This window comes from Castor canadensis, chromosome 13 (assembly GCF_047511655.1).
Source record: "Castor canadensis chromosome 13, mCasCan1.hap1v2, whole genome shotgun sequence".
In the NCBI taxonomy this organism is placed as follows: Eukaryota; Metazoa; Chordata; class Mammalia; order Rodentia; family Castoridae; genus Castor; species Castor canadensis.
The window spans coordinates 9709548-9737500 of NC_133398.1; the positions used below are offsets into that span (position 1 = coordinate 9709548).

The following is a 27953-nucleotide window of genomic DNA, read 5'->3' on the forward strand; positions in this document are numbered from 1 at the left end:
GAGGCAATGGCAAGGTGAGATCCAGAGATGAGAGACAGGCACGTGTCTGGATGGATGAAGAGGAGGAGTAGGTAAATTAAGTGAAGGAGGCAAAAAGTGGAGGGTCCACAGTTCTGATGAAGACTTCTCCTAGGAATAGGAAAAACAATCTAATGTGGAAATAGTCTCTTTTCCTTAGATTAGGTATCATATCAAATGAGTAGAGATTCCCTCTGAAAAACCTAAAATAAACAAAATACTGGACATTACTGGAGCAAAACACCATGATGATCATGGTTTCATTGTTTGTAGACAACCACTACCACCATCTCCCTAAAAGGTTCTTAAACTGCTTTTGCTGAAAAGTACTGACTCCTTACTTGGGCCCAGGAATTAACTAAAAGCAAGAGAAAAGCTTGGCATCCCTGCTGTAAGCTATTCTCTCTGCAGTCACTTTGCAATCACCTCGGGTTCCAGGAGGGACAGGACTGATCGATAACATCTTTATGACAAGGGACTGAAACTACCCCTAAGGAACAGTGGAGTCTGGCAGGAGAGAAACCCCTCCCCCACACACCAAATGAGGACAATTACCTATAATGATGAGGCTGTACCCTGGAGCAGAAGTAATCATCTCATGGGAACCTGAGCTCCCCTCAAGTGATGACAGCAATAACAACTTCTCCAGGGGAGAACAAGAACTGAGATAATGGTCAACCAGGCCCCACCTGACCAATCCTGAGACAATGAGCTACCAGACCATCTGCCAGCCTCCACCTCTGACCACCTGAACATACCTGTAACCAGGACTGTTTAACTCTGCATTCCATTCTCCCCTGTTCCAATTCTTCTTCTTATTTAAACCTAGAGCTCACATCTGCACCCTGAAGATGGCTGATGATGAACTCAAGTGCTGCTTTCAAATGGCTGCTCATGCCGTGTGATAAACCTCCTTTCTCTGTCCTTTACCACGTCTCTATTTGATAAGTTGGGGACGAGTGGCTGGACCTGACATGTAGAATCCCAAGAGCTTGGGATTAGGGTCGAAAACTCCGGTTTTCCCACCAACAACCAGATGCTTCCACTGCTTTCTTTAGGTTTTGCAGGTGTGGTGTGTCTGACCTGTACTAGGTGTCACAACATCTTTTCACAGCCTGCTTCTTTACTGTTTAAACCTGAAAAGGCCTTTATGGACAGCTGAAGCAGATACTGTAATTTGATAGTCATCTTTTTTTTTTCCTGCTCTAATTATTATTTTAACGGTCTTCTTCTTATTTTAATAGATTTTTTAATAAGGAAGTCATACTTACAAATTTTAATTAGCTTCCTAAACATTCACTGTTTTGGAATAAGTAGTTTAATGAGTAAGGAGACCTCAGACTACTAACTAGTCTAGAGTTTCAAGAGTAGCTTAGAGGGAAAATGATGCAGCCCTAATGATATAAAGCCCAGGCCTATACCACACCAGGACTCTGCAGCCTGGACCCCAGGGAGGGAGGAATCACACTGCCTTTTTCAGGAAAAAAAAAGTGAAAATTCAATTTCTTCCTTTTTAATCAAGAATGTCCCCAGTTCTACCACTCACTAAAGCTTGCAATGACCATTGCCAAATCACTTCTCTAAACTTTTGTTTTCTCATTTGTAAGGGTTAGATCATGTTTTCCACACTGGACTGTTATTAAAGCAGGTCTAGTGTACCACTCTAAAGGCTCTAAAATGTTAGCTGAATAAATGAATGAAGGTAGCAATCTTTAACCTCTACCATTTCAGGTTCTCTTCTGTTTTTTTAAAATCAATTCTTTCTTTACAGTACACTTCAATTATAGTAGCAATGAAGAATAAATTAACATTTTTCATTCTAAAAAACACCTAGCAGAGAAAGTAGGTCTAGAGTCATTCAATTTCAAAATTAGACTCTAGAGAACAATGGAGTTTTTTGTTGGCTTAGGAATGTGAACAATCAATGCAAGTTAGCTCTATTGTAAAAAGTAAAACCATATTAATATTTGCTCAATTAATTAAGAATGTGGCAATTTAAGTATGATTCTTAGTACATATTAAATTTGAAATAATTTATTTTTTTGTGAATTTTCAAGTTGTTATGTAAAAGGGAACTCCAGCTTAATCAAACTGAGCCTTAAGAAATCAGAGACTTCAAATTCTGGGTTCTGCATGCAATTCTATATTAAGGACATGTATTTATAGTATATTATCATCAATTAATTTAAGACTAATATAAATTATCAAATTTTCACTTATAATATCTATTTATAGATACTGTAAACTTGAAGAATTATAGTGTATATTAATATGGCTAAAACCAAACTCCTAATCTTTCTCCCCAAAACCTACTCTTCCTCCCAAATCCTTCCTGATCACACTTAACAGAAACTCTACCCTCCTACTGCTCAGGCCAAAAATGTTGGTCCTCCTTGACTCCCTGACCTCACATCTTGCATCCTACTGCTAGGGGAACCCATTGGGATACACTTTCACATATATCCAGAATCCAGCCGCAGCTCATCACTTTAACCACTAGTCCTCTGGTCGAAGCAACCATCTTTGGCTGGCTTACTGTGATTGTTTGGAGGCTGCTGTTTCTGCTTCCCCTAACCTCCCATGGTTGACTAACAAGTGATTCTGTTCAAACTGGTTGGATTATGTCACTCCTCCATGACCACTTAGCTCAAAGTAAAAGCCCAAGTCATCCCCATAGCCTAGGCGGCCTTGGGCACCAATCTGGACACCACAGCCTCTTTGACTACCTCCTACTTCTCGCCCCTGCTCAGAGTTTCTATACTTGTCCCTGTACCTGAAACATTCCTCGCCAGTTATACATAGGGGTTGTTCATTCATCTCTTTTGATCTTTAGCAAAAATTGCTTTCTCAGAAGGGGCTTTCTTCACTCAATATTAAACACTGCACCCCCTGACCTCCTATGCTCCTCCCTCTTTTATTATTCTCCACAGCACCTATCATTTTCTAACTTACTCTCTCAGTCACATATCTTACCTATCTGTATTTTCTCATAAAAACTTACATAAGCTCAACAGCAAGTTTGTTGTGGTGGCATATGTAAACTTTTTAGTTAGGTAAATATATTTAAATATACATACCAAAAGGAGTACGCATCATAAGCACAGAGCTAGATGAATTTTCATGAAGCAAACCCACACATGAAACCCACACTTAAGCTGGAGACAGGGGTTGAGCAGAAGAGCATCTGTGTACAAACTAAGCTCAAGTACCCCACAAAATATGTATTTATATATATTATATTATATTTAATTAATATATATATATATATATATATATATATATATATATATATACACACTTAGATCAAGAACCATTCTTGACCCTTTTCAATCACTACTCTCACAAAGGTTCCAACATCTATGGCTCATTTTTCCTGATTTTGAACTTTTCATGAATAGAATCATTATTTCTTTAGCATTATGTATCTTTAGATACATGTAGTTTGTTCACCCTCATTGTTGAATAATAGTTCAAACATAAATACACACTTATTATCCATTTTCCTAGCGATGGACATTTGCATTGTTTCTAGTCTTTGTTCTTGTGAATACTATACATTTTTACTGGGTAGGACAAGAGTTTTGCCTGTTTAGGTCACTGATGCCTCTTCCATCTCTAGCACTGTATCAACAAATTATGGTATTATATTTACTCACATGTGTCCCAACATACTTCACAAAAAATGGTATCACAATATATTAGGTAATTTTCATTTTTTTGCTCAATGTCTTTTCTAGGATTCACTAGAATTGACATTTATAGCTGGAAATCATTCCTCTTTCACTGCTGTATAGTGGTCCTTTATGGGATTATTCCAGTGCATTTACACATTTTTCTAGCCAATGCACAATTGCTTATTTCATTTTTAGCCATTTCAAACAATGTTATTATGAACGATTTTTTGATGTCTTGATATACAGACAAAAGGTTTTCAAGGGCAATCTCATCTAGAGGCTAAATTTCAGTATGAATGGTATAGTCATGTTCAAACTTACAACAATGCCCAAGGTTTTCCAAAGTGGCTACCACAATTTATATTCCTACTAGCAAGAGACAATGGTATCTGCTGCTATGCATAATCTTAGAACCCTTGCTATAGTCAGACTTAGGATTTTTTGCCCATCTAGGAAATGCAAAACACTATTTTATTGCAGTTTTAAATTAAATTTTCCTGATAACTAATAAGAGTAAGGATATGTGCATGTAATTGAACATTTAAGTATCTTCTATGAAATCTTTGATTAAGCCTTTTGATTATTTTTCAAATGAGTTGTCTTCTGGAGGGAATGCTGGGGACTGCATTGTCTTTATATTAATTTATAGGCATTTCTTATATATGTTGGATTTTAATCTTCTATTGCTTATACCCTTGCAAATACCTTTTTGCAGTTTATGGGATATAATTCCAAACTTGTGAAAAAAAGTTGCAATGACACAATTGTATAAAGAATCTCTGTGCATGTCCCTTACACACACTCGTCATATTAACATTTTGCCCATTTGATTTATCTTTGTGCATACTCACGCACATCTCCCCCACTAAACATTTGAGGGTAAGTTATGTCCATAGGGGCCCTTTAACCCCAAGTCAGTCGGTGTGGATTTCCTAAATTGAGCAATATACCCTCACATAACCATAGTACAATTATCAATTCCAGTTTACTTTAGTAAATTGAAACCACAATGTCCTTAATGGCTCCCCTCTCCGGTACAGGATTGAGTCTGGGGTCAGGTGTTGCACTGACTTGTTGTTTCTCTAGCCTCTCTTAAAAATCTGGAAAATTTCCGTGTCCTTTCTTTGGTATCTTTTGAAGCATAACACTCCGTTTCTAGAACATTCCTCACTTTGGGTTCGATTGATGTTTTCTAGTGGTTAGATTTAGGTTATATCTTGGATGACATATTGTACACAAAACAGACAAAAAGCCAAAAGCAAACATGTGAATATATTCGTTAACAATTTTTAAAATACTTGGAAAATAGATTCCTAGCCTATTTTAGAAGTAAATATCCCTAACTCTGAAGAACCACAAGGAAACCTTCTCATACTTATTCCAAAAGTATAAACTGAGCATTTCTTACCCTATACCCAAAGTGCTAGATATTATAGCTAACGCATTATAGGGTTTTTGAAAAATAAAATCTGGGGATGGGGTGTGGCTCAAGTGTTCAAGCTCCTGTGTAGTAAGCGCAGAGCTCTGGCTACTGCCAGAAAAAAAAAAAAAAGGAAAAGAAAAAGAAAAGAAAAAAATATAATCTGTGTTATTCTCCAATGGCATATATATGTAACATATATATATATATATATATATATATATATATATATATATATATATATGTTATAGAAAAGACAAAAAACAAAAAGAGTAGAAGCAGAAAGATACCTTAAATTAGATCTATAGACATTCAGCTTCTAGGTCAAAGGGCAGTTATGAGAGAGGAAAATTCAGACCTGGTGTTTAGCATAAGCCTAGTCCTTTCCCTACTGTTTGGAAGAAATGCATTACCCAGAAAAAAAAAATTGAAATTAATATACTTCTGATTTTGTCTTCCCTGACTCAGTATTTCAAGTGGCAGTAAGTACTATATAACCCAGAAAGTATTGTTTTCTACAATGTCTTTGTAAGCTGGTAATCCAAAGCAATTACATTCCATTTCAAACTGGGCAAAAGGAATGAAGAAACTGGGCAAATTCTCTATTTAATAAGAGAATGATAATATTCCTTAAATGAAATCTTAATTATAAACCAAAGTTTGCTCTAGAGGCTCGATGGAAACAATGCCAAAACAGGAGCTGAAAAATCATCTTAACCCCAGTTCGTTTTCCCTTAAGTAACAATGACTTAAGATACTGATCTGAGATTCTCACTGGACTCTGAAGAAGATCTTTAGTCACTTGAGCTTCACAAGTGCAGCAGGAGCATTTATTTAGACACTACTTTTATAATTTGACCCCTAAGGAATGCTGAAATTTCTGCTGGGGTCAGCTTTTCCTTAAGCTCCAATGTAAGAACTGGCTGGTTAAGCTAACACTGACATGTCATAAGGAAATGCTGTTCAGATATCAATCTACAAACAAAAATTTGGGTAAAATTTTATTTTAGAGCTAAAGTCAGAAAGATATACAGTCATCCCTCAGCATTCACAGGGGAACTGGTTCCAGAACCCGCCTAAGGGACATCAAAATCAGTCTAATATAAAATAACATAGTATTTCCATTTAACCTAGGCACATCTTCCTGTATATTTATGTCATCTCTAAGTGCAATTTTTCTTCAATAAATATGCGAGTTCTGATGGTACTTGTATTTTAAGGAGGTACAGTTATTTGTATACTTATTAAAGTAACTGAAATCTACAATAAATTCTAAATACTACATTTGACTAAAACTGTCTGTATTGTTGCTAGAAGATTTAAGCAAACTTCAGGGCAACAAATAGTTACAAATGGGCATAAAAAATAAACAAAACTGGCACGAGTTTAATTCTTCTGTTTAATGAATAACAAGAAAAAAAGCAAAGAAATCCTTGGGACTCAAATATTATAACATGGTTACCAAAAAGGGGCTTAGTGAATTCCTCAAAGTTTTTATCAAAGAATTAATTTCAATTTCCTTTTGGCAATAAATAAATTAGTTTCTCACTGGAGAAGCTTAGTTCAGTCATCTAAGTCAGGGAACCAGGACTACATGTCGTGTACTACAGACTTACTTAAGTGTAAACTGCGTCTCTCCCCATGGCAAGTTCACACCCTGTCTACTGAGGATTTATACTGGGGAATGAATGGAAGGGGGCTAGAGTCTTGATTCCTTACCACTTAGGTTTTGTTTTTTTTTTAAATATCTAAACTTTAAAGTCTGCACAAAAATGTGGATATATCTAGATTTTCTTTGTATTTTCTTTGACAAAGGAGTATGTGGTATGACACTGGAATGAGGAAGCCCTAAGAAAGGAAAAGGTTTCCTTCATCAGAAAAGAACAGAAAAGACCCATGGGGTTCTCTCTCACCTGTGATACTGTGATGCTGCATTTCTTGGCCAGCTCCTCTTTGGCTTCTTCACTGGGGTAGGGATTACTGAGGTGTGAGTAAAAATATTCATTTAAGATTTCTGTGGCCTGTTTACTGAAGTTACGCCTTTTCCGTCTAATGACAAGAATGAAAAAAAAAAAAAAAAAAAAAAGAACCACAGTTACAATCAGCATTAACCTAAGAGGGACAGATTGATTAGGATCATACAAAAAAAGCAGACTTCTATTTTAAAATATTCTTAGGTTCTAACCTATCACTATGATACTATAAACTGTGCTCTAGGTATCCTCTAAAGCACTATGCAACACATTTTAAGATATAGTATCACTAAGAAAAGTACTAGAATGTGAAGCATAATTACACAATTATTTTCATTCTTTAATTTATTCAACAAGTATTTATCAAGAACCTAATATGTTCTAGGTATTCAATGACGATCTATAGGGATGGAAAAAACACAAGGTCCAGAAAGCTTACTTACAACTGGATAGCTAGGGGAGAGAGTAGAAAGAAGAGAGAAGAAAAACAATAGGTAAGGACCACAGAAATAAAAAATCGCAAATCATGATGACCATATCAAGTATTGTGAAGAAGAAGACTGAGGTATAATGACAATGTTTAATGGGAAATGGAAACCAGATTATGGAGTCAGGAAAGATTTCCTGAAGGAACAGTATTTCATCTGAGACTGGAAATGTATAGGAGTTAGATAAAGAGTAGATGTGAAGAGGACTAGGCAGAGGAGATGGTCTTGGAACAGAAAAGAACTAAAACAGAAGAGTCTAAAGGGCTATAAGAGGTTGGAATACAGAAAAAGGTGGGGAATGTGTGAAGTAGGTCTGGAAGGATGGAAAGGCCAGATGGCAGAGGCTTAGTGGACCCCATAAGAATTTTTGGATTTTAATCTAAGTGCAATAGGAAACTATAAAAGGTTTTAAGCTTTCCTATTTTTAAAAGATCATTCTAACTGTTGAGAAGTTGGAGGAGAACACAAAAGGAAATGCAAAGACCATTTAAAGAAATGACAGCCTGGTCAAACTGAACATGATCACAACCAGAGACAGGGTGAGAGCCACAGAAATGACTGGTGATCTACTTGGAAGGTAAAAGCAGTAGGACCTGATAATCGATTGGATGAGGAGGGTGGGTGAAGCAGACAGAAGGAAGGTAAGAATACCTCACAGTGAAAAAAGGAGAAGAGGAAAACTTTTTTGTTTTTGTTGGGAGTGGGGTGGCAGAGCATCAAAAGATCAAGTATTTATTAACAACATATTTCAAGTAGTAACATATCATTTGTTGTTATTATCATTTTAAAGAATTCCTACCTGAAACTTAGCATCTGTCAGATTTCACTGTAAAACAGATATTCTATGGCTGGAAAATACCCTCCCTAGACAATTTTCTTAATTCTTTCTTCCAAATAATCTTAACAATTTCCTCAATTGTGAGATTCCTACAGTCAGAAAAGACAGTTGTAAAGTGTACTGTGCTAGTGTCTCCTTGTTACCATGATGTCACTAACATGGCAGGTTAAGTAAGCAATCCACATTTCAACACTCAGGGAGAGCCAAGGGAACAGAAGTCTAGGTCTGATCAAAACATATCAGGTTTCAGTCCTGGAGTTTCTTAATTTCAATAATTTTTAGAAGGTTAAACTATTATTTCCTAGGGGATGAAGATGAGATTCAAGAGTTATTTGGGGATTAAAATCAATAGGATTTGAAGATGAGTTGGGTGAAGAAGGTGATGAAAGAAGATTGGGAAGAAAGGGGAAAGAAATTTGCATTCTTCAGGATTCAAAAACAAAGCCCTGAGGTGGAGGCACACTGAAGAGGGACACTCTCCTGAGCAGGTGGAAGAATAGTGGGCAGAAAGGTCTACAACAGATACTCAATGAGTCAAACCTGAAGGCATTACTCAGACCACTGACATTATCTGTTGAGACTACACAGTAATAACTTACTCGTAAATATGTAACTTCTGCCTTTTTATGAAAATTGGAAGATTGGCCATGCCAGGCCCCCATCATTGGAGGCCTAAAGTTGAATGATAACTACTCTCTTAGATACGCACCTGCCTGCTCTCTTACCACACCCCCAAAACCAGCTACTGTGGCAAATTCCATTATATGTAAGCATTGAGTTTGTGACTCCAAGTCTACCACATACAACTTGCAATAAGGCCCAGCGTATATGGGAGTAAATGGCACAAAAGCATTTGTTTGAGAAACTGGAACATGTGACATGAGGAATGAGAATAAAGCTATCTAGGAAAGCAAAGAGAAGCTTGGGCACATACATATTGCCTAGGGGAAGTTTTAGCACATCAAAAAAACCTTAGAGGACAAACTTAGGGGCAGAACAGAATACCTCACCAAACACTTTGGCTATGTCCAAATTACAACACTTCTACTGGAAGAACAAGCTACACAAATTTATTCTTAAATGTTTTGCCCTGGTACATGCTATTACTTGTCCTATTATCAAGAAAACATGAGCATGGCCTTCCAGAAAGGCAGAATGAGCAAAGGAATCACCTATCTCAATGAGCACATTTGCCTAGAATAGAATGAACTTGCCTTCTCAGTGCAGAGGGCTTGGTAGCAGGCACTACAAGAACCGATGGAACCAGAGCTCAGTACCTACATTCACTTAAAAGCATAGAGAGAGAATATGATCTTATAGTTTATCTTTTCAGAAACAACATCTTGTAGAAAACATGCATAAAGCATCTCTCCTCTGTTGTACTCCCCTTATGGTTTCCACACTCTAATTGGCAATGCCTCAGGCCAGTGTGCAGTGGGACATCAGTCACAGGGCTGTGTCCCAGAAGCATCACAGGGACAGGTGACTTAACAGCAGTCTGCAGGAGAAGGGACTCTACTCCAAGCTCTGCCACTGTCTCATTCTGGCTCTGCTCACTCTAGGCCATTAACATACTTCTCTTCATGGAAGAAAAATACATAATTTAGTTGTATACATTAAGAATGCAGTTATATAAAAAAATAAGCATTCATGTTGTCAAGAAGGGGAAAGTATGAGCTGAAGCAAGGACAGCAATTGTATTAGGAAGAATTCCTCCCCTTTTAGATGTACTTTTAATATCTTTGCTACATAATACTTACATTTGATAAACAAATTTTTAATAAATTTTCTTTTGTTGGTTCTGGGGCTTGAACTCAAGGCCTCACACTTGCTGGCAAGTACTCTACACTTGAGCCATGCCAACAGTCCTAATTTTTGTTTTCTGATGCTACCACCCTACTCATTCTGATTTTAACTGTTTGCTAAAAGTATTAAGAAAAATTAGTCATTAATCTATCAATAAATTATTTTTGTAGCAGATTACATGCAAAGCACTGATATAATCATGGGGAATGCAAATGTATAAGCCTAGCTTTCAATGATTCTATGCCTTACTAGGGGAGAAAAGAAATATTCATAAAAAACTTCAAGAAAAGGGAGGCAAGGGTGTCTAATTCAGATCTAATAATTCCATTTCTGGCAGTTAGCCATTAGGAAATAATTCTAAAGGTCAAAGGATCAATGCAAAAGGATTTTCATGGAAACATTAGTTTCAACAAAATTCTATTTACCTTCTATCTTCTCTCCCTTACCTTCTTTACTTTTCTTCCTAGCACATATCACTCTGTTACACCATCATATAAAACACTGTAATGTATTTGCTTTCTTTGTTATTGCCTGTTTCCTCAAGTGGAGTATAAGCTCGACCAGGGCAATGATATTACCTTGCCTTATTAAAACCACTCTAACCTGAATTTGTAAAAGGAAGCCAGACATAAGGAAGGAAGCAGCTACAAAGGAAAATAATGGAAATAATTTAAATGCTAAAAATATGCTAATGCTAAGTAGATTATTTATTATATATCCACTTGATAAACTTCAACTATTAAAATATTTAAAACTATTTAAAACTAGAGTTTATAAGCTGGGTCTGGTGGTATACACCTGTAATGCCAGCTACTCAGGAGGCAGAGGTAAGAGAATCAAACTTGGAGGCCAGCGTAGGCAAAGTTAGCATGAGATCCTATCTAAAAAACAAACCAAAAGCAAAAGAACCAGGGTGGTGGCTCACGTGGTACAGTACTTGTTTAGCAAGTACAAGGCCCTGAGTTCAATCCCCAATACCACAATACTTACACTAAGTAAAAAATATTTACATATTCATTGTAAATTTTTTTTAAAAAGAAAAAAAAATTTTTGTACATTGAACCACCATGGAAACATTTTTTTTTAAACTCCAAACAAACAAAGAAAAAACAGAAGGAAATATACTAAAACATTTACAGTGATAATTTTTTTCTTCAGGGCAAAAATGTGGTTGCCTCACTCTTCTATGCATTTTCCAAATTTTCATAATGAACTTGGTATTTTTAAATAGAAAAAAAAAAAAAAACTTAAGGCAACCAGATGTGGTAGTGCAAATCTGTAATCCCAGCTACTCGAGAGGCTGAGACAAGAGGATCACAAGTTCAAGGCCAGCCTGGGTAATTTAAGAGTTGGGGCAGAGCACTTGCCTAGTATATGCAAGGTCCTAGGTTTAATCCCCACCACCAAACAACTACCAAAAACAAAACAAAGCAAAGAAACAAACAAAAAAACTGAGAATCTTTACAACAAAAAAAGTAATTCAGGTAAGGAGAAGTCATAAAGGGCATTAAATACCAGGTTACAGGGTGTGTATGTGAGTGGTGCAGCAGTGTCAAAGTCTTGTTGTTGTTTTAGTCCTGGAGATTGAGCCCAGAGCCTAGCACATGCTAAGCCTGCACTCTACCACCGAGCTATACTCCCAACCCCAAAAGGCTACCATGGTTTTAAAACGCAGCATTGAGTATCACGGTATGTTATAAGGAAGGGGTGAGGCGGAGGCACTAGAGGGAGTGCGCTGAGACCAGGGAGTCCAGGAGGGTCCTGTTGTGGTCCAGGCACAAAGCAATGAACAGCAACTGTAGTATGAGGAGAGAGTGCTATCCGAGAAGCACTGAAATGAAGCACTGGTGAGCACTAACTCAGCAGGGGCAGGGAGCCAAAGTAATACAGACTAGCTTAACTACGAAACCGTGTAACTAGGTGGCAAATGTCTGCTAGTTGACTCCGAAAAAGAATTCTGGCACGACTTCCACGTTCTTTGCTTTCTAGCTGAAACACTCTCTTAGGTATTTTCTTTAATATTAAGAGATTTAGATGAGCACAACCATTGCCATCAGATTCTAAAGAGGAGAAAGAAAAACAAACAGAAATGCCTTCCCAAAGCTGAAGATTGAGTGCTGGCTTTAGCAATGCTGAGACCCATCCTTACAGAGGCAGTATATATCAGGATCTTTTCAATGCTTCTGTGTCACTCAGTAGGTCACCTTATACAATTTACTACCATGAACAATGTATTACCTAGCTCCTGTGAAACTTGGCGACAACTTCAGATCAAAGAGAAATTTTCATCCTTACAGGACATAGGCTTTTAACTTGAGCTTACAGAGTTTAAGGTTTTGTGACAACTGTTATTAATTTAACAACTACTTCTTTCTTAGAAGCATTAGTATCTCAAGTATTTTCACATAATATATATAAGTAATATATATATTAAGAAATTCTTTAAAAACAAACCTTTGTTAAAGTAGAGTTTCATAGAAAATCACTGTTAAAAATACTTTTCAGCATCAGAATGGAAAGGCTACATATTCCTAGAATCACTGGCGTCAGTACAAATCTGATCCATTTCCCGAGTTACTAAATTGGCTGCTACTTGAATTACTACTCCCACACCAAACAACAAAAGGCTGTTCAACAGCACAGGATTCACGGGGTAGATAACTGCCTAGTGCAAAGAGCTCATGCGGCCATATCAATAAAGAACCTAAGACCAACTGGCCGGTCTTACAGAAAATAATATACAAGGAGTGGGGGTGGGGGAAGCCATGCAACAGACTTATGGCCTCACATACCTGGCATCAAGGAACCTTGATCTTAAAATCATAACTGCTTCACAAGTGCTTTGTTTGAGCTGCATCTGAATGGAACTAAATTTTCGATGAATGATGCCCACCATTCTTTCAATTTCTTTTGGGGAAATGGGACGTGTTCTACTCTGTTCTCGGAGAAGGTTCATCACATGTGTGGTAAATTCATTACATGCCTGTAACAGGAAAAAAAAATCACTCCTTAGGAAACTGGAATTTCATATTATCACACCCAGACATTAACCCATCTGAATTTCCACCTCATTAGCAACTGTCAAAGGCATTATACGGTGGGGAAAGTAAGATAAAAACTAACACAGCTATGAGACAGTGGTGGTACAGTTAGATAGGTGGCAAGAGTTCTGAAACTCTGAATGGTCAGACATGCAAAGGAGACAGCACTCAACTGCCCTCCCCGCCCCTCCAAACTAAGGTTCTCCCTATATCTTGTATAAAGCATATGTTAATTGCTACTATAAAGTATCTTCTATTTTCTTGGGGGTTTTATATTTAAGCGAGAAATATTTACTGCAGGATTATATAAAGTTCAAACTCTTTCAAGTGCTGTAAAGGCTGAAGTGAGAAAGATGCAGATCTGGCCTTCTGTGAGATAAAACACTTAAAATACTCATTCTCAGACAAAGCAGTTAGGACAAGGTCTGACAGGAAGGTATTAATAAGTGCTTCACTAGTTCCAAAGAGGGGACATTCTCATCTGGATTCACAGCAGAAGGGACGTTTGGCCTTAAAAGAATGGGTAGAATTTTTGAAAGGCAAATAAAGATAGAAGACAGGAAAAATTCCAGGCACAAGAAAAGCCCTAACAATAAAATTATATAGCAAGTTCTGGTAAGAGTGGTTAGAATACAGAAAGTATGTAGAAAAGAAAGGATTCAGGGTTTGTTTGGTTTGGTTTGGTGCTGAGGACAGAACCCAAGACCACCCTCACCCTAAGCCTGAGCTCTACCACCGAGCCTGCACCCCAAGCCCTGTGGTTCAGGCCTGAATAAGCACACAGCAGAGGCCTTGTAGGTCAAGTGTTTTAATACCTCATATCACTTAGTTTAGTGAATACGAGCCACCCCTGCAAAGAAGCAGATCTTCAAGGGAGGGGCAGCAGGAAGATAAGAATTGGGCTTGGTACTCAAAGTTTTTAGCTAACAATTTCAGATACCATCTCTTTCAGTTAACCTACATTCTTTTAGCTCTGTAAAACTGTATAACTGGGCCTACACTTAAACTGTACCACCTTAGTAAATAAAGCTTCGGTTTATACTCCTGAATAAAATGGACACCTGGCATTTCAGCATGGGAGTCTGTCTCACTTCACAGACACCCTGGTAGGGAAGGCAGACAAAACAATCATGGGTGAAGGCAAGGCACATTTTGAAGCTGTAATAGTACCTACTTCCCAGATGTCCTCAGCATTGCTCATGGACAGTATGTGATGGGTTTCTAACTGCTCATCAGAGCCAACCTTGCAAATACGTTGCATGTATTGTAAGCTTTTACAGAGCTTTTCTGTAATAAATTTATCTAAGGTAAATAAAAATATATATTGTTTACTATTTTTTTGAAGCTTAAAAAACATGTTCCAAATCTTAAGAAAAAAATTGCTTTGGCAGTATTGGGAGTTGAACTCAGGGCCTTGAGCTTGCTAGGCAGGTGCTCTACCACTTGAGTCACTCTATCCATCTTAAACCTTAAGAAATTTTAAGTTCTTTGTGAGTTAAATTTTAAGTTCTTTGTGAGTAGTAGCAACCCTACATCACACTTACAGGATTCTTTAGAGTATAGAATTGTGCAAAACACACAGTAGCTATCCAATAAACATCTACAGATTGGTGGACTTTTGTACTTTAAATCAGGAATGAGTAAAATTGGTTAATATCTGTAAATTTATAACCCCTGAGCCCTAAGTGAAGGATTCATAACCTGTCATCCATGGATAGGTTCAGGGTATCAGGAACCCGCTGAAATCTTATACAAATTGTGTGCACACGTATATTTCTGAGAGGAGAATCTGTTTTCAGACTCTCAGCATATAAACAGAACAAGTTAATAATCGTGCTTGTTATGATATAGTAAAATGTTAAGGAATTTTGTAGATTAAAACGAGAAGTTCTTCTGCCTTCAAGGAAATCAAAAATTTAAAAAGCAAATTTAAGATCTTTCCCACTGTGTTATCAATTTGGCTGTCTTATGCCAAGCTGAGAACAGTTGGTTACCTGACCAAGAAAGGTATGTACATATATATTCTTCAAACTTTCCCTAAGAAGACGTTTACATAGCTTCCAAACTTTATGACAACCATAGCCTTCGGTTTTCTCATCAGAAAAAAATGAAAAAAGCTGAACGTTAACTGCTTCTCCAAATTGGATCAGCAAATTCTGTAGTTCTATAGAATCTTAACAGATGGTCCAAAAGTATTGTATGTTTGGAAACTGATAGCTTCACCAAAATCATAAAAAAATTTTTTGCAGGACTCCTCAGTATTTCTATTCTAATATGCATACTAAATCTTCAAGGAGAAATAAATGATCTAACTTTACTCAAATTTGGCCAAAAAGCCTTTGATCTCTGGGGTAGTGCTACCAACTAGAATTATGTAGTGAGCCACATGTGATCACTAGAAATTCCCTAGGAGCAGCACAAACGTGAAAAAGAATCCGGTGAAATTAACTTTAACCATGTATTTTATTTAACAAAACATATGAAAAACTTTTCAACACACAATCAACATTAAAATATATCTACTGCTGAGATATTTCTCACTTCCTTCGTACTCTTTCAAATCAAGCCTTCATTTTCCATTTATGTGTCATCTTTTTAATTCAGACAAAGCTACCTGTGGCTAGGGCTAGTGGCTAATGCATGGGCCGGCATAGCTCTTGAACATCTTGTGGACCAATGGGCTAAGAAACCTCTTTGGGAAACCAGTACATATATATTTACTTTTTATATTCATCACCATCATACATTCACATAAAGACACAGGCAGTTTCACTTAGGAATGTCCTTTGTGAAGCATTAGAAATTATTCATCTTAGCTAGGCACAGTGGTTCATGCCTATAATCCCAGGAACCCAAGAGGCAGAAATTAGGAGAGTCATGTTTTGAGGATAGCCTGGGCAAAAAGTATGCGAGATCCCATCTCAACAAGCTGGGGATGGTGGCTCATTCCTGTAATCCCAGCCTCAGGGGAGACACAGGTATAAGGATTGAACTCAGAGGCTAGCCCAAGCAAAAACACAAGACCTTATCCAAAAAATAACTAAAGCAAAAAGTCCTGGGGACTCAAGTGATAGATAGTGCAAGGTCCTGAGATCAAACCTCTCCCTGTGCAGCCTCCTCCCCAAAAAGAAAAAGAATCATTCATCTTATTACATCACAACTCTTAATAGATCCTTGATTATGTCTTTAATATGTGTATGACAAAATGCGAAGCACATAAAAACTACTTCTACTACAATCAAAGGACTGCCCTGAGAAAAACCATTTGTATGCGTCAATTCTGAGCTAAAGTCACTTTTCACAGAATACCAATTTTACTTGAAAACAAAATTAATGAATTATGATATATGGAGTTGGGTATTTGGCAGGTGTTTTCTCAAAAATGAACTAAGTAAACCTGTCATGTACAAAAGAACAGTTGGAAGAACTTGTGCCAATGATAAAATTTTAGTTTTCTAGTGGAAATTATAATCTTGGAAAACTTGCATCATACTGTGAGTTTGACAGTTTCCCTGTAGACTTTCTGATTAGCTCAGTGTTGATATTAATAAATACATTTGATAATGTCATGAAGAGTGTTAACATTTGGAAGATATACCCAATTCAGTGAACCAAAACTTTGGAAATGATCAATGCGTCATATTACAAAAGCATGTGGAGTGTAAGACCTAGTCACTGTGCAGACTAGACCAATGCTTTTTTTTTTTTTTTGGTGGCAATGGGGTTTGAATTCAGGGTCTCACGCTTGCTAGGCAGGCACTCTATCATTTGAGCTACTCCATGAGCCCTTTTCGTGTTGAGTATTTTCTAGATAGTGTTTTGCAAACTATTTGCCCGGGCTGGTTTCGAACCATGATCCTTCCATCTCCTGAGTGGCTAGAATTACAGACATGAGCCACCGACGCTGGGCTGTGTTGGTTATTTTTAGAGATAGGATCTTGCTTTTTGCCCAGGCTGGCCTCCAAACATAATTCCCTTCATGTTCTGCCTTCCAAGTAGCTAGGATTATAAATGTGAGCCATTTGCACCTGGCTCACCAATGAATTTAAAAAATAAGAGCACAAAAATTTTACTGATATGGTTTCAGATTTGACTTTGAACTCACCTTTACAAAACTTTAGCCTGTTAAGTTCTGATCTAATATCAAAAACATATGCACAATTATCTGAAAAGGCTACTAATGTACTCCTCTCCTTCCCGGTGACATAACTGGGAGGCCAGATGTTCCTCACATAGTTCACTACTATGACAACAAACTAACTGCCAAAGAAGCTGAGAATCAAGCTGACTTCTATCGTGCCCAAAGTTAGTGTGCAAAAATGTGAAGAAATGCCATTCTTCACACTAAATCTTGAGGGTTTTCTTTGAAAATAAAGGTTTTAGAAAAAATTTATTTAAGTCAACATGTAATAGCTTGCTATCATTCTCAAATCAACAAATACTTTGAATTTTTCTAGCTTTGATTTCTATTATAATAAATATTGATGGATATAACCAACCATGTGAAAATTCAGGAGGGGGGGTCTCTAATAATTTTTAAGAGTCTAAGTCCTACGACTGAAAAGCGTGGGAATTGTATAGAAGCATCTCTAATTTGCACGTTACTATGCTCATTCTTATAAATCCTATCTATGACAGGGTGTGTAGCTTTGTAAACAATCCAATACTCCTACGGGAATGATACCTGAAATGTTAACTCTCCTGGTTTTTGTCTGGCTGAAATTTAACCTTTCCAGAATGGGTGTTTGTCTACGGGTTCTAAGAAGCATCCAAAGGCTCATATGAGAAAAAAGGGTTAAAAAGAAAGGAAGTTTCTGCATCTAAAAACTCATAATTTCCTAAAACATTTGCTGAATGTCTCACAACTTATTAAGTGAAACCATCTATGAATGCAAATGCTGATTAGCAATTTGGCTTTAGCCCAACATTCACAGAATTCACATAGCTTTTCTTTAAACCAGTAGTTCATACATGATTAATTAGAACATCTCATTTATGTTGTGTGCTCTTTAGCTCATTACTCTAAGTAAAATTCCTTAAGTATTTACATTTAGATAATTAAAATCTGGCTACACCCTTAAGAAAGATGCATACACTTTAGGCAAAGTGATTTTTTTTCTTCATACACTGAAAGTAAATTACAGCCTCATTTACAGCATCATCTATACCAGTGTCAGAGCAGAGTAGCAGCAGGGTCTCATCTACTCTCTAAAAGGTATACACTTTTTTAAACACATAGTGCAGTAAGAATGATCGAATGATTGCAGAGTTGTTTGGAAGGGCCACCCAAACAGATACTAGCACCAATTCTTCATGTCAAACATCTATCATATCTCTCATCACACCTACATTACTGAAACAGTCATTTGGAGACAGTTTTCATTATTGTTCTTCCAAGTGAAATTGTTAGTTAAGAACTTTCTGGTTAATGTCCATAATATAAATACAGATACATCTGGATAAACTGGAGTACTTAGGAAATGAGAGCTTTGCCTTCTTGAATTTTCTGATGAGAGTATTGGCATAAACCTTTTCCTTTCAATCCAGTTGTTGAAAACTAGGGTGCATTTTTTGTTTGTGTGTTTCAAAACATACATTGCAATAGAAATAATTTATACAAATCATGGAAGGCTTCATATAATAAAAATATTTAATCAATTCTTATTATAAAGTCTCCTTAAAAAATCAAAACCAAGTAATAATGAAGGCCTTGAAATATACGGAATCTAGACAATGTCCTAATGATATTTCTTGGCTAGTAAAACTGTCTCCTTGATATCCATTCATATTTATTTACGCACTAAACTTTTCAGTGTTTTACTTTGTGGTGGTGTTTTTTTCAGTCATAGATTCAATATTCAACACTTTTCTTGTCTTTAAGTTCACATAATTGAATGTAAAACTGTAAAATCAGATAGTGGGCAAGCACTGATTTTAGAGGAAGTTTTAAAGTGGTTCAGCAATTCTAAAAACTGACTTGGTCTTTGTAACCATCTAGAGAAGCTGATTTTAGATAAAAGATCTTAATACCCTATATTCTAAAAGCTACTTTTGACAGGAAGAATAAATCTCTTAAAAGCAGGTATCAAGCTAGGTGCAGTGTTGCATGCCTGTAGTCCCAGCTACTAGGGATGCTGAGGCAGGAGGAACACTTGAGCCCAGGAGTCCGAGACCTGCCTGGGCACCAGAATGAGGCTCCATTTCCAATGAACAGATAAAAAAATAGGTGCCCCTCAAATATGCATTGCAACAATTTTCTAGACAATTTTCTTTATAACCTTGTACATAACTCTAGCCTAATACTATAAATTCTGTATTTATTGAATGCTTATTACATCAACACATTCTTGTTTGGAATAAAAGCCAGCATTTAAAGACTGCATTGCCAAGTGGAATGAGACCAATATGTTTAAGGAACAGCCACAAAGGTGAAGTACCTGTTGCCCTCAGCACTTAAATCACAATCACATGGGTTAGAGATCTACCTCATGATGGGTTCTGTATGGATTATATAATGCATATAAGTTCTTTGTACAAAGTATGGGACATAGTTAGTACTCAGCAAATGGAGTTATTATTGATAATGAAAATGGCAATTTAATATAATTACTATTTGTGTGTGTGTGACTATTATATAAGCAAATCTCTACTCTGATTATCCTAAGATGGTTCTACTTCTCATTGCTTAAGTAAATACATAGACTGCTTTGAAAAAAAAGTGGAAAAGAGTATTCAAATATAAAAGAATGGGTTTTATTAATCAAGTCAGTGGTAACAAATACAATTGGTGCACAGAGCAATCAACTAGCAACTTCAAGGAAAAAAGAGAACACTCAAAAACTGTTCAGCCAAGAAAAAGCTTCCACATGAAAGCCGACAAAAAGTGAAGTTCAGTCAGGCATGTGGTGGCACACACAGCTGCCCAGGAGGCAGGAGGATCACAAGTTCAAGGACAGCATGTATGACTTACTGAGAGACCCTGTCTCAAGATAAAGTAATAAAGGGCTGGGTTGGAGCACTTGACGAGCATGTGCAAGACCCTTGGTTCAATCCCTATGCTGTGGGGGGAAGAACTCTTTGGAGCAATGAGTGAAAGAGCCTTGCTGGGGAACATGAAATAAAGTCTACAGCAGGTAGCATCCTTCTGTCTATCCTGCTTAAATTAACAGCAAAATGGAATTAGGCAGCTGTGGGGTGTGCGACCTCGAACATGATACCTGATACAATAAAACACCTTTACAGGCAAAGACAATTTTGCCAGAAAATGTAAGCAAGAAGTACAAGCACATGCCTTTGCAATGGCTTGATTCTGCACTCATTTTCCATCCCACAACTGCCTCTGCAATCTGGAAGTCTGAAGTTCTTTGCCCAGTCTGTTGCTGCTGCCAAATGGTACCTGATCAGTCTTGAGCACATTCAGTGTATATGCTTGGTTCTAGTGCTTTGCTGGATTTTGGGTGAATTCAAAAAACATCTGTGAACTCAGAGAGCCAGTTCCCAGATGCTTGGGAAGAGTTGGGACCCTTAATGATACTTTTGCCTTCAGCAAAAAATACATATCAATATAATTATAGTAGATAGTTTTCAATATGTCATCACCATTATAACAGCTGTAAATTATAACATGAATTTTATACAAGATTTCTTCTTGTACAAGCTAAATGGGAGAGCTGCCATAGAGCATGATGGGTCTTTTCCTTTTTAACTGAGAACCAAAGTTGAGGTCAAATCTCATTTGCAAAAGTCAATGTGCTCCAGCTCAACTGGAGGCCTTTAGTTCTTAAAAAGAACAAGGCTTCTTAGGATCCTTGGCTTAAGTTCCTTAGGAATTCACCTGTTTTAACAGTTGGGCCTTTAATCTTAAGAACATATTTGAAGGTAAAGTAAAGGCATTTTTCAAACTTGTTCTTATCAACAAGGCAGAGAACTAACCAGGTCTGTGTTTCAGCTAAAGGGAAGCAGGGACCCAAGGTGAATATTCAAGGGAGTTTAATACAAGCTTTGGAAAACTGTCATATTCCTACCTTGTGTCAGCATCAAGGTAAGTTATACTCAAGAGCTTTGCTCTAATATATATATACTCAATGCCTAGTATCTTAAAAGCATTTGTAAGTGAAGTGAAATGGTCATCACTAAGAATCACTAAACCTGAGCCTATGTAAGCAGGGTGATCAAAGAACATTTTCTAGGAGAAAAAAAGATAGAATTTGAAAAATCACACACACACACACACACACACACACACACACACACACACACACACACACACACACACGTCTTGCAGCTTACATGTGATTTTGCCCAAAGTGTAGCTCTGGTCTGCTTAGCTTTGTAAATGTGGCTGTGCTTGTAAGATACTTTAATTCACTGCAGTGATGGTGGTTGTTAATTTTATGGCAATCTAAATCTAAACAGGCTTCAGCTACATTTTCATTACAGCTCCACTGCAAAACACAGTAGTGTGAATAACTCTCAGATTCCAACGTAGTTTCTTTCTTTCAGTAAGAATCAACATATTTTTCTAACAAAGCTGTGTCTTTAACATATATGTTCATCCTATTTACTGGTAAGTTTTCTGTTACTCAGAGTATCCATGATTACTCTGAGGAAGAAAAAAATAATTTTTGGAAAGTAATTAAAAGATCTCTCATCTGCTTGTTCCCATTTCACATGCAATTCAACACGAGCAGATCTAAGGAGACCAGAATACACCTGCATTGTTTTCCAATTCTGCCTGGATGGCAGCATAATGCAATAGACAAGGACAGCATATTGTCAGAGACCAGTTTCAATGCCTGACTCTGACATTAACTAATGGTTGACACTGAACAAATCATTTGACCTCCCTGAGTCTCATCCATAAAACTGAAATTACAATCCTATCTATTTTAGAAATCCTGGTCCTTCCATCTCACTTAGCGCTGTGTAGCCATTCTAGTAATATCAGTGCATATCCCTGTACCCTCAAGAATTGAAAGAAAAAGTCTTTTGTGCAAAAAAAAAAAAAAAAAATCACCTATCATAATACCTTAGTAATACCTTAGGAGAACTACAGACAGAAGAGCTATAAAAGCTAGGAACAAAGACAACACAAGAAAATTAAATGCTGCTGTGTGAGTTCTGAAATACAGGAACAATGCATAAATTAAAATTTTGCTGAATCTGTCAACTAGTCATCATACCCCATTTGTTTATCTGACCATAATGCTGCATAAATTTTGTGTATCTATATTTTTCTTCTGAGAGTGTTAGAAACAAGAAAAGTATATACTTAAATTGTTGTTAGGATACTGACCATACCCAGTAATTAGACTCATGATACAGTTAAAATTTTAATTCTTAATTATTTAATTCGAAAATACAAAAAATATTATCTTATGTACAACTTGTATGTTAAATGTCTTTTTAAAGAAAAAATAGAAACAAAAGCCCTGGTGATTTGGTCAGACATGGCTCACATCTGTAATCCCAGCTACTTACTAGGTGGAGATCAGGAGGGTAGCAGTTTGAGGTCACCCAAAGTGAGACCTCATCTCAATAAAAAAGCTGGGCATGGTGGCACACACCTGTCATCCCAACTATGCTTAAGTAGGAGAATTGTGGTGCATGCTAGCCCAGGCAGAAAAGTGCGACACCCCACCTGAAAAGTAACTAAAAGCAAAAAGGGTTGGGGGAGTGGCTCAGGTGGTAGAGCACCTGCCTAGCAAACATGAGGACCTGAGTTTAGACCTCAGTATCACTGGTGGAGTGGCTTAAGCGGTAAGAGTGCCTGCCTAGCAAGCATGAGGCAAAACCCCAGCACAGCCCAAAATAAATAAATAAAATGGTTAAACCTCAGTATGGTCCCCACACAAAGCAAAAGCAAGCCTTGGTGATTTGGTTTTGGTATTAGCTACAGTTACTAAAGCGCTCATGACGGTATTCAGGGTTTCTAAAACAATGAGGCACAGGTCCTGGCCTGGGACTGCTTCCAACATAACCCAGCTTCCAACAGGAGACACTATACAGCAAGAAAGCAGGTGCAAAGGGACACAGTGCCTCAGGAGGGAAGTAAGGAACCACCCAATTCCCCAGCTGTAACACTTGCATGGGCCCCTATACATCTTACCATGAAGGTGGTGAATGTGTATAGATGTACTTAATGTAAAGTTATGCAGTGAGGATTTTACTACAAATTAGAACCATTTTCTACTGTCTATGCTCAGGGCAACATTTTCAACCATGACTTATTTTGTTTACTCTCAATTATTCATATGTCAAATCAGAAAGCTGGCTTCTTTCTCTCTCTCTCTCTCTCTCTCTCTCTCTCTCTCTCACACACACACACACACACACACACACACACACATTTTTCCTTATCTGTACATTTTCTACCAAAATTTATTCCTACAAATAAAATAGTTTTGAATCCCAGAAAGTCCTACTCAGAATACAGAAAATATTTTATAATATTAATTTACATTGCATTTAAGATAACACTACATAAATCTTTTTCAGTCCCTCAAAATCCTCATCCCAGGGGCAGAATTCAGCATTTATTTAATACCATCATATCCGGAATATTAGAAAAGGCAATGGGAGGGCATGGTGGTACACACCTGTAATACCAGCTACTTGAAAGCTGGAGGCTGTCTCAGGCAAAAATGTGAGACTCTAAAGGCCCAGAATTCAAACCCTAATTCCACCAAAAAAAAAGAAAAGAAAAGAAAAAAGAGAAACAAGACAATGAGGGGGAAAAAACATATAACTGAAACTTTTCAGAGAACTTGTAAAAAAAAAATCAGTATTAAAACTGAACAGCAGTTGATGTAGTAGTGGAGAGGGGAGGGATGGAGAAAAGGAGAGAGGGGTGAACAGCACAGAGAATCATCTTTAGAGCAGTGGAAATACTCTGTATGATACTGTAAGAGAGTACCTTAGGCCACATCCATACAATCTGCAAGATCAAGTGGCCCCTAATGTAAACTCTGGGTGATGATGTGTCAGTGCTTATCAACTGCAAGAACCATGCCACTCTGGTGGTGGGGATATTGAGTAGGAAGGCAGCACATACGTGTGAGCAGGGAGTACAAAAGGAATCTCTCTGCCTTCCTCTAATATTGCTTCCAACCTAAACTGCTCTTTAAATATTAAGTCTTTAAAGAGAGAAAGAAACAAAAACTCACCAGGACCTACCACTTCACACTAAAAACCAAAGTGTATAGACTTTAAGGAGTAACTGCTATTGAGTGTGGTAGCTCAAGCCTGTAATCCTAGCTACTTTGGGAGGCAGAGATTGGGAAAATCATGGCTCAAGACCAGCTTAGCCAAAAAGTGAGACCCCCATCTCAACCTATAAAAGCTGGCTGTGCTGGTATGTACCTGTCATCCCATCTACACAGGAAGTATAAATAGGAGGATCACAGTCCAGGCCTTCCCAGGGATGAATGCAAAACTCTATCTCAAAAATAACCAAATCAAAAAAGGCTTAGGGGTATGGCAGGTGGTAGAGCACCTGCCCATCAAGCACTAGGCCTTGAGTTCAAATCAAGAAAAAAAAAAAAAAGCAATGTCTACATCATAAAATATTCATGGGTGAAATGAGATGACTATTTTTAAATGACTATTTTTAAATACTATTTTTAAATATTTTTAAAAACAAAAAAAGGTAAGGGTAGAGATAGACAAATAATACTGGCAAAATGTTGATTATTTATGTGGGTGATAAGTGTATAAAGTCTCTTTTAAGTTGAACCCTATGACATTACCAATATGCAACTGTATTATTGTTTGGTTTTTTGGAGATGGAGGCCTCACTATGTTGTCCAGGCTGCTCTTCAACTCCTGAGTGAAAGCAACTCTCCTGCCTCAGTCTTCCGAGTAGCTGTAACTACAGGCTCATATCACTATGACTTGAAACAGTTTTTTTATCCTAGGCTATTTACAAGACTAACCTCTTCATTTTTGTTTATATTTAAAAGTTGCCATTATAATGGGGTTGTTTTGTTACTTTTCAAATGAGGATTCTTATCAAATGAGAATACCTCAATATAAATGGCATTTTAGCCTTATATTAGCAACTAAAATCATTAAAATGCACTACCAATTACACTTACTACACTGAATCTAAGATCCACTTATTTTTCCCATATTTTAAACTTCTCTGAAAGTTTGGAAACAATTTCTAATAAGTATCATGTTGTACTTAAGTTGGCAATTTGACCTTTTTCTTGGTGGTACATAAAACAATGATGTATCTTAAACTCAAGAACATCTTAGATTCAACGAAGCACAGCTAATAAAATTGCTGAGAACAGGATTTATAATCCTTATTTTCTTTGAAATGAGGAATTTAGCACGCTGCACAGTATTCCGTCTTGGTGCATCCACAGTTAACCTGGGAGTCCCCTCCTCAAAGGTCCAGGCCAAAACCTGCTTACTTGTGAAGTTAGCTCATGGCACAATCCATGAGAATTAATTCCTAGGATTCCAGAGCTCACAGCATAGGAGAGAAAAGCTCAGTGCCATGCTTCCCTTCAAGGCTGTTAAAGCTTCTGAACACAGCCAGTGCATAGTAATTTCACAAGTTCTGAAGGGCATCAAATGGTAGGTTAGAGGGAAGAATGGCTGCAGGTGTGGTGGTCAGGGCATGTGAAGGAGAGGAATGAATGCGACTGCAAGTCAATGGACAAATCAGGGTTAGCTTCACCCCAGAAATCTCAAAGGGTTCTCCTTGATGACTCCAACAACTCATTTGGGTTTTTGCATAGCTCCCATTTGCTTTGCTCCTTGTGTTAACACCTACCCCTCATGGCCCTCGGAATTGGTTAGCATAGTCTAGTAGAAGAGCAATAGTCAGAGGGTTTGTGCAGGACTGAGAGTGGCGGCTGCTGACCTGTTCATATTTCTCCAGTTCTGTGTGATAGATCTGTCTGATCTGGGTCAATTTGGCTCTGTAATCTGAGTGTTCAATAGAGTTATCTGAAGAACCTCCAGAGGCTGCCGCGGCTGCAGCTGCTGCCGCCGATCCCCCACCTTTCTCAGGACCTGAAACCCCTTCTGCCAAAAGCATATTGTCCAGTCTCATTAGCTGGGGATCGGGAGGGTCTTCCTCCTGGGCTCCTCTGATGCTGAGACCTTCAAGGAAAGAGAGAAACAGAGAGAAGAAGCGAGAAACAGGACAAACAGTGTGAGTATTTTGTTTATTTGAGAAAATGATCAAACAACATCAGTGTACTACAATTCATGCTGAGAGCTTCACTGCTCTCATTGGATCAAAACCTTGGGTATGGAAATTACCTTCAAGACAACATTTACATGCACCCTGGAATTTCTAATACTCTCCCCATAATTTACCCCACACTGGATGCTTAGAAAGAAGTAATCCTGACTCCTTGGAATATTCTAATCATCCAAGCTTCTCAGATTTAGATGACTTAATGCATAAAATAAGGTGGGAAAACTGGAGGTTTTAAGAAGGAAGAAAATTATTCCAGGGATAAAAAACAAACTCATCAAAAGGTGGTTATTCTGTCTCTGTACAGTCAGAGAAACACAATTAAAATTCCCCTAACATCTTCAATTCACAAGATATATCCAAAAACTGGAAAACAAACAGGATTAGGTGGCTTTTCCATTACATAAATTCAAAAGAAGAATGTATACAATAAGAAGTAATTAGCTATACTAAAATACATGTATTATTAAGTGAACATTATTAAGCAATTGCCAGCAAACTATAAAATCAGGACAGTAAATACAGCATTAAAAATGTGCCAATGACATGGCAATAGAGTGCTAGGCACAGTAGTCTCAATATAATTTTGCTTTTAAATCAAGAACTTCCTAAGTGATGCCCCGTCAGCAACCTCTTCTTAGTATTATAGATCACAGCTGACAATTCATAGGTTTAATCAGGTCACACAGGCTTTTTGCCAACATGTTTTCAACAACACAGAGACAAAGTTTTAAAATAATTATCATAGTATAAAAAGCACTGGAGTCATGACTGCTCAAAATCAGCATTTTCATTAACATGTTAACATGATCTAAAATATCCCAGCCCAATTAACCTCTGTAAGTCTGTTTACGAGAATGTTCCCCACACTAGTTACAAGGCTTCTTGGGGAGGGGGGACGTTGGCACCTTGCATGTTTGCATTTGGATTCTGCCTTTTGCGTCTGTGACTGTTGTTCATCCACAGTGGTGCATATTTTGTGTCTAGTGTAACTTACATGACAGTAACATCTATAAGCTGCCAAGTACTCAACTGATCACCAGCTCTGCAATTTTGTATGCTAACCTAACACTACCATCAATTCTAGGCGGGCGCTCCACCACTTGAGACACGCCTCCAGCCCCAGCATCAGCTCCTTTAAGAACGGGCTTCGTCCATACATGTCTTGAGTTATACCAGTGTAACACAGCTCTTGGCCGTCTTAATGCAAATGTGTAACTTTAATCTCCTCCCTCCAAACACTTTAAAGCTGTCACTTTTGTTTAAAAATATACTTCAAAATAATTTCAACTGGCTAATAAAACCAACTCTCTATAACCTAAAATTATACCTGATGACTCTTCAGAGGCAAATAAGTAAGGTTTGAAAATTTTAAAGTACTAAGACAATAAATTCATTTAGGGAAACAGAAAGTTAGATAACTTTTTTAAAAAAAAAACAAAACCAAAAAACTCTATCAACACATTCGTTGCTGATAAC

General features: G+C 37.4%; 1 protein-coding gene across 2 annotated transcripts in view; it reads right to left on the reverse strand.

Moving 5' to 3' along the window:
* Positions 1 to 27953, reverse strand: part of Pbx3 (PBX homeobox 3) — a 211596-nt gene that overhangs the window by 24874 nt on the left and 158769 nt on the right. For both annotated transcript variants that reach the window (XM_074053189.1, XM_074053190.1), the window contains exons 3-5: positions 26133 to 26374; positions 13010 to 13200; positions 7026 to 7161 (exon numbers count right to left, since the gene is read on the reverse strand). In XM_074053189.1, the coding sequence (XP_073909290.1) occupies positions 7026 to 7161; positions 13010 to 13200; positions 26133 to 26374 (569 nt within the window). The remainder of the gene's footprint in view (positions 1 to 7025; positions 7162 to 13009; positions 13201 to 26132; positions 26375 to 27953) is intronic.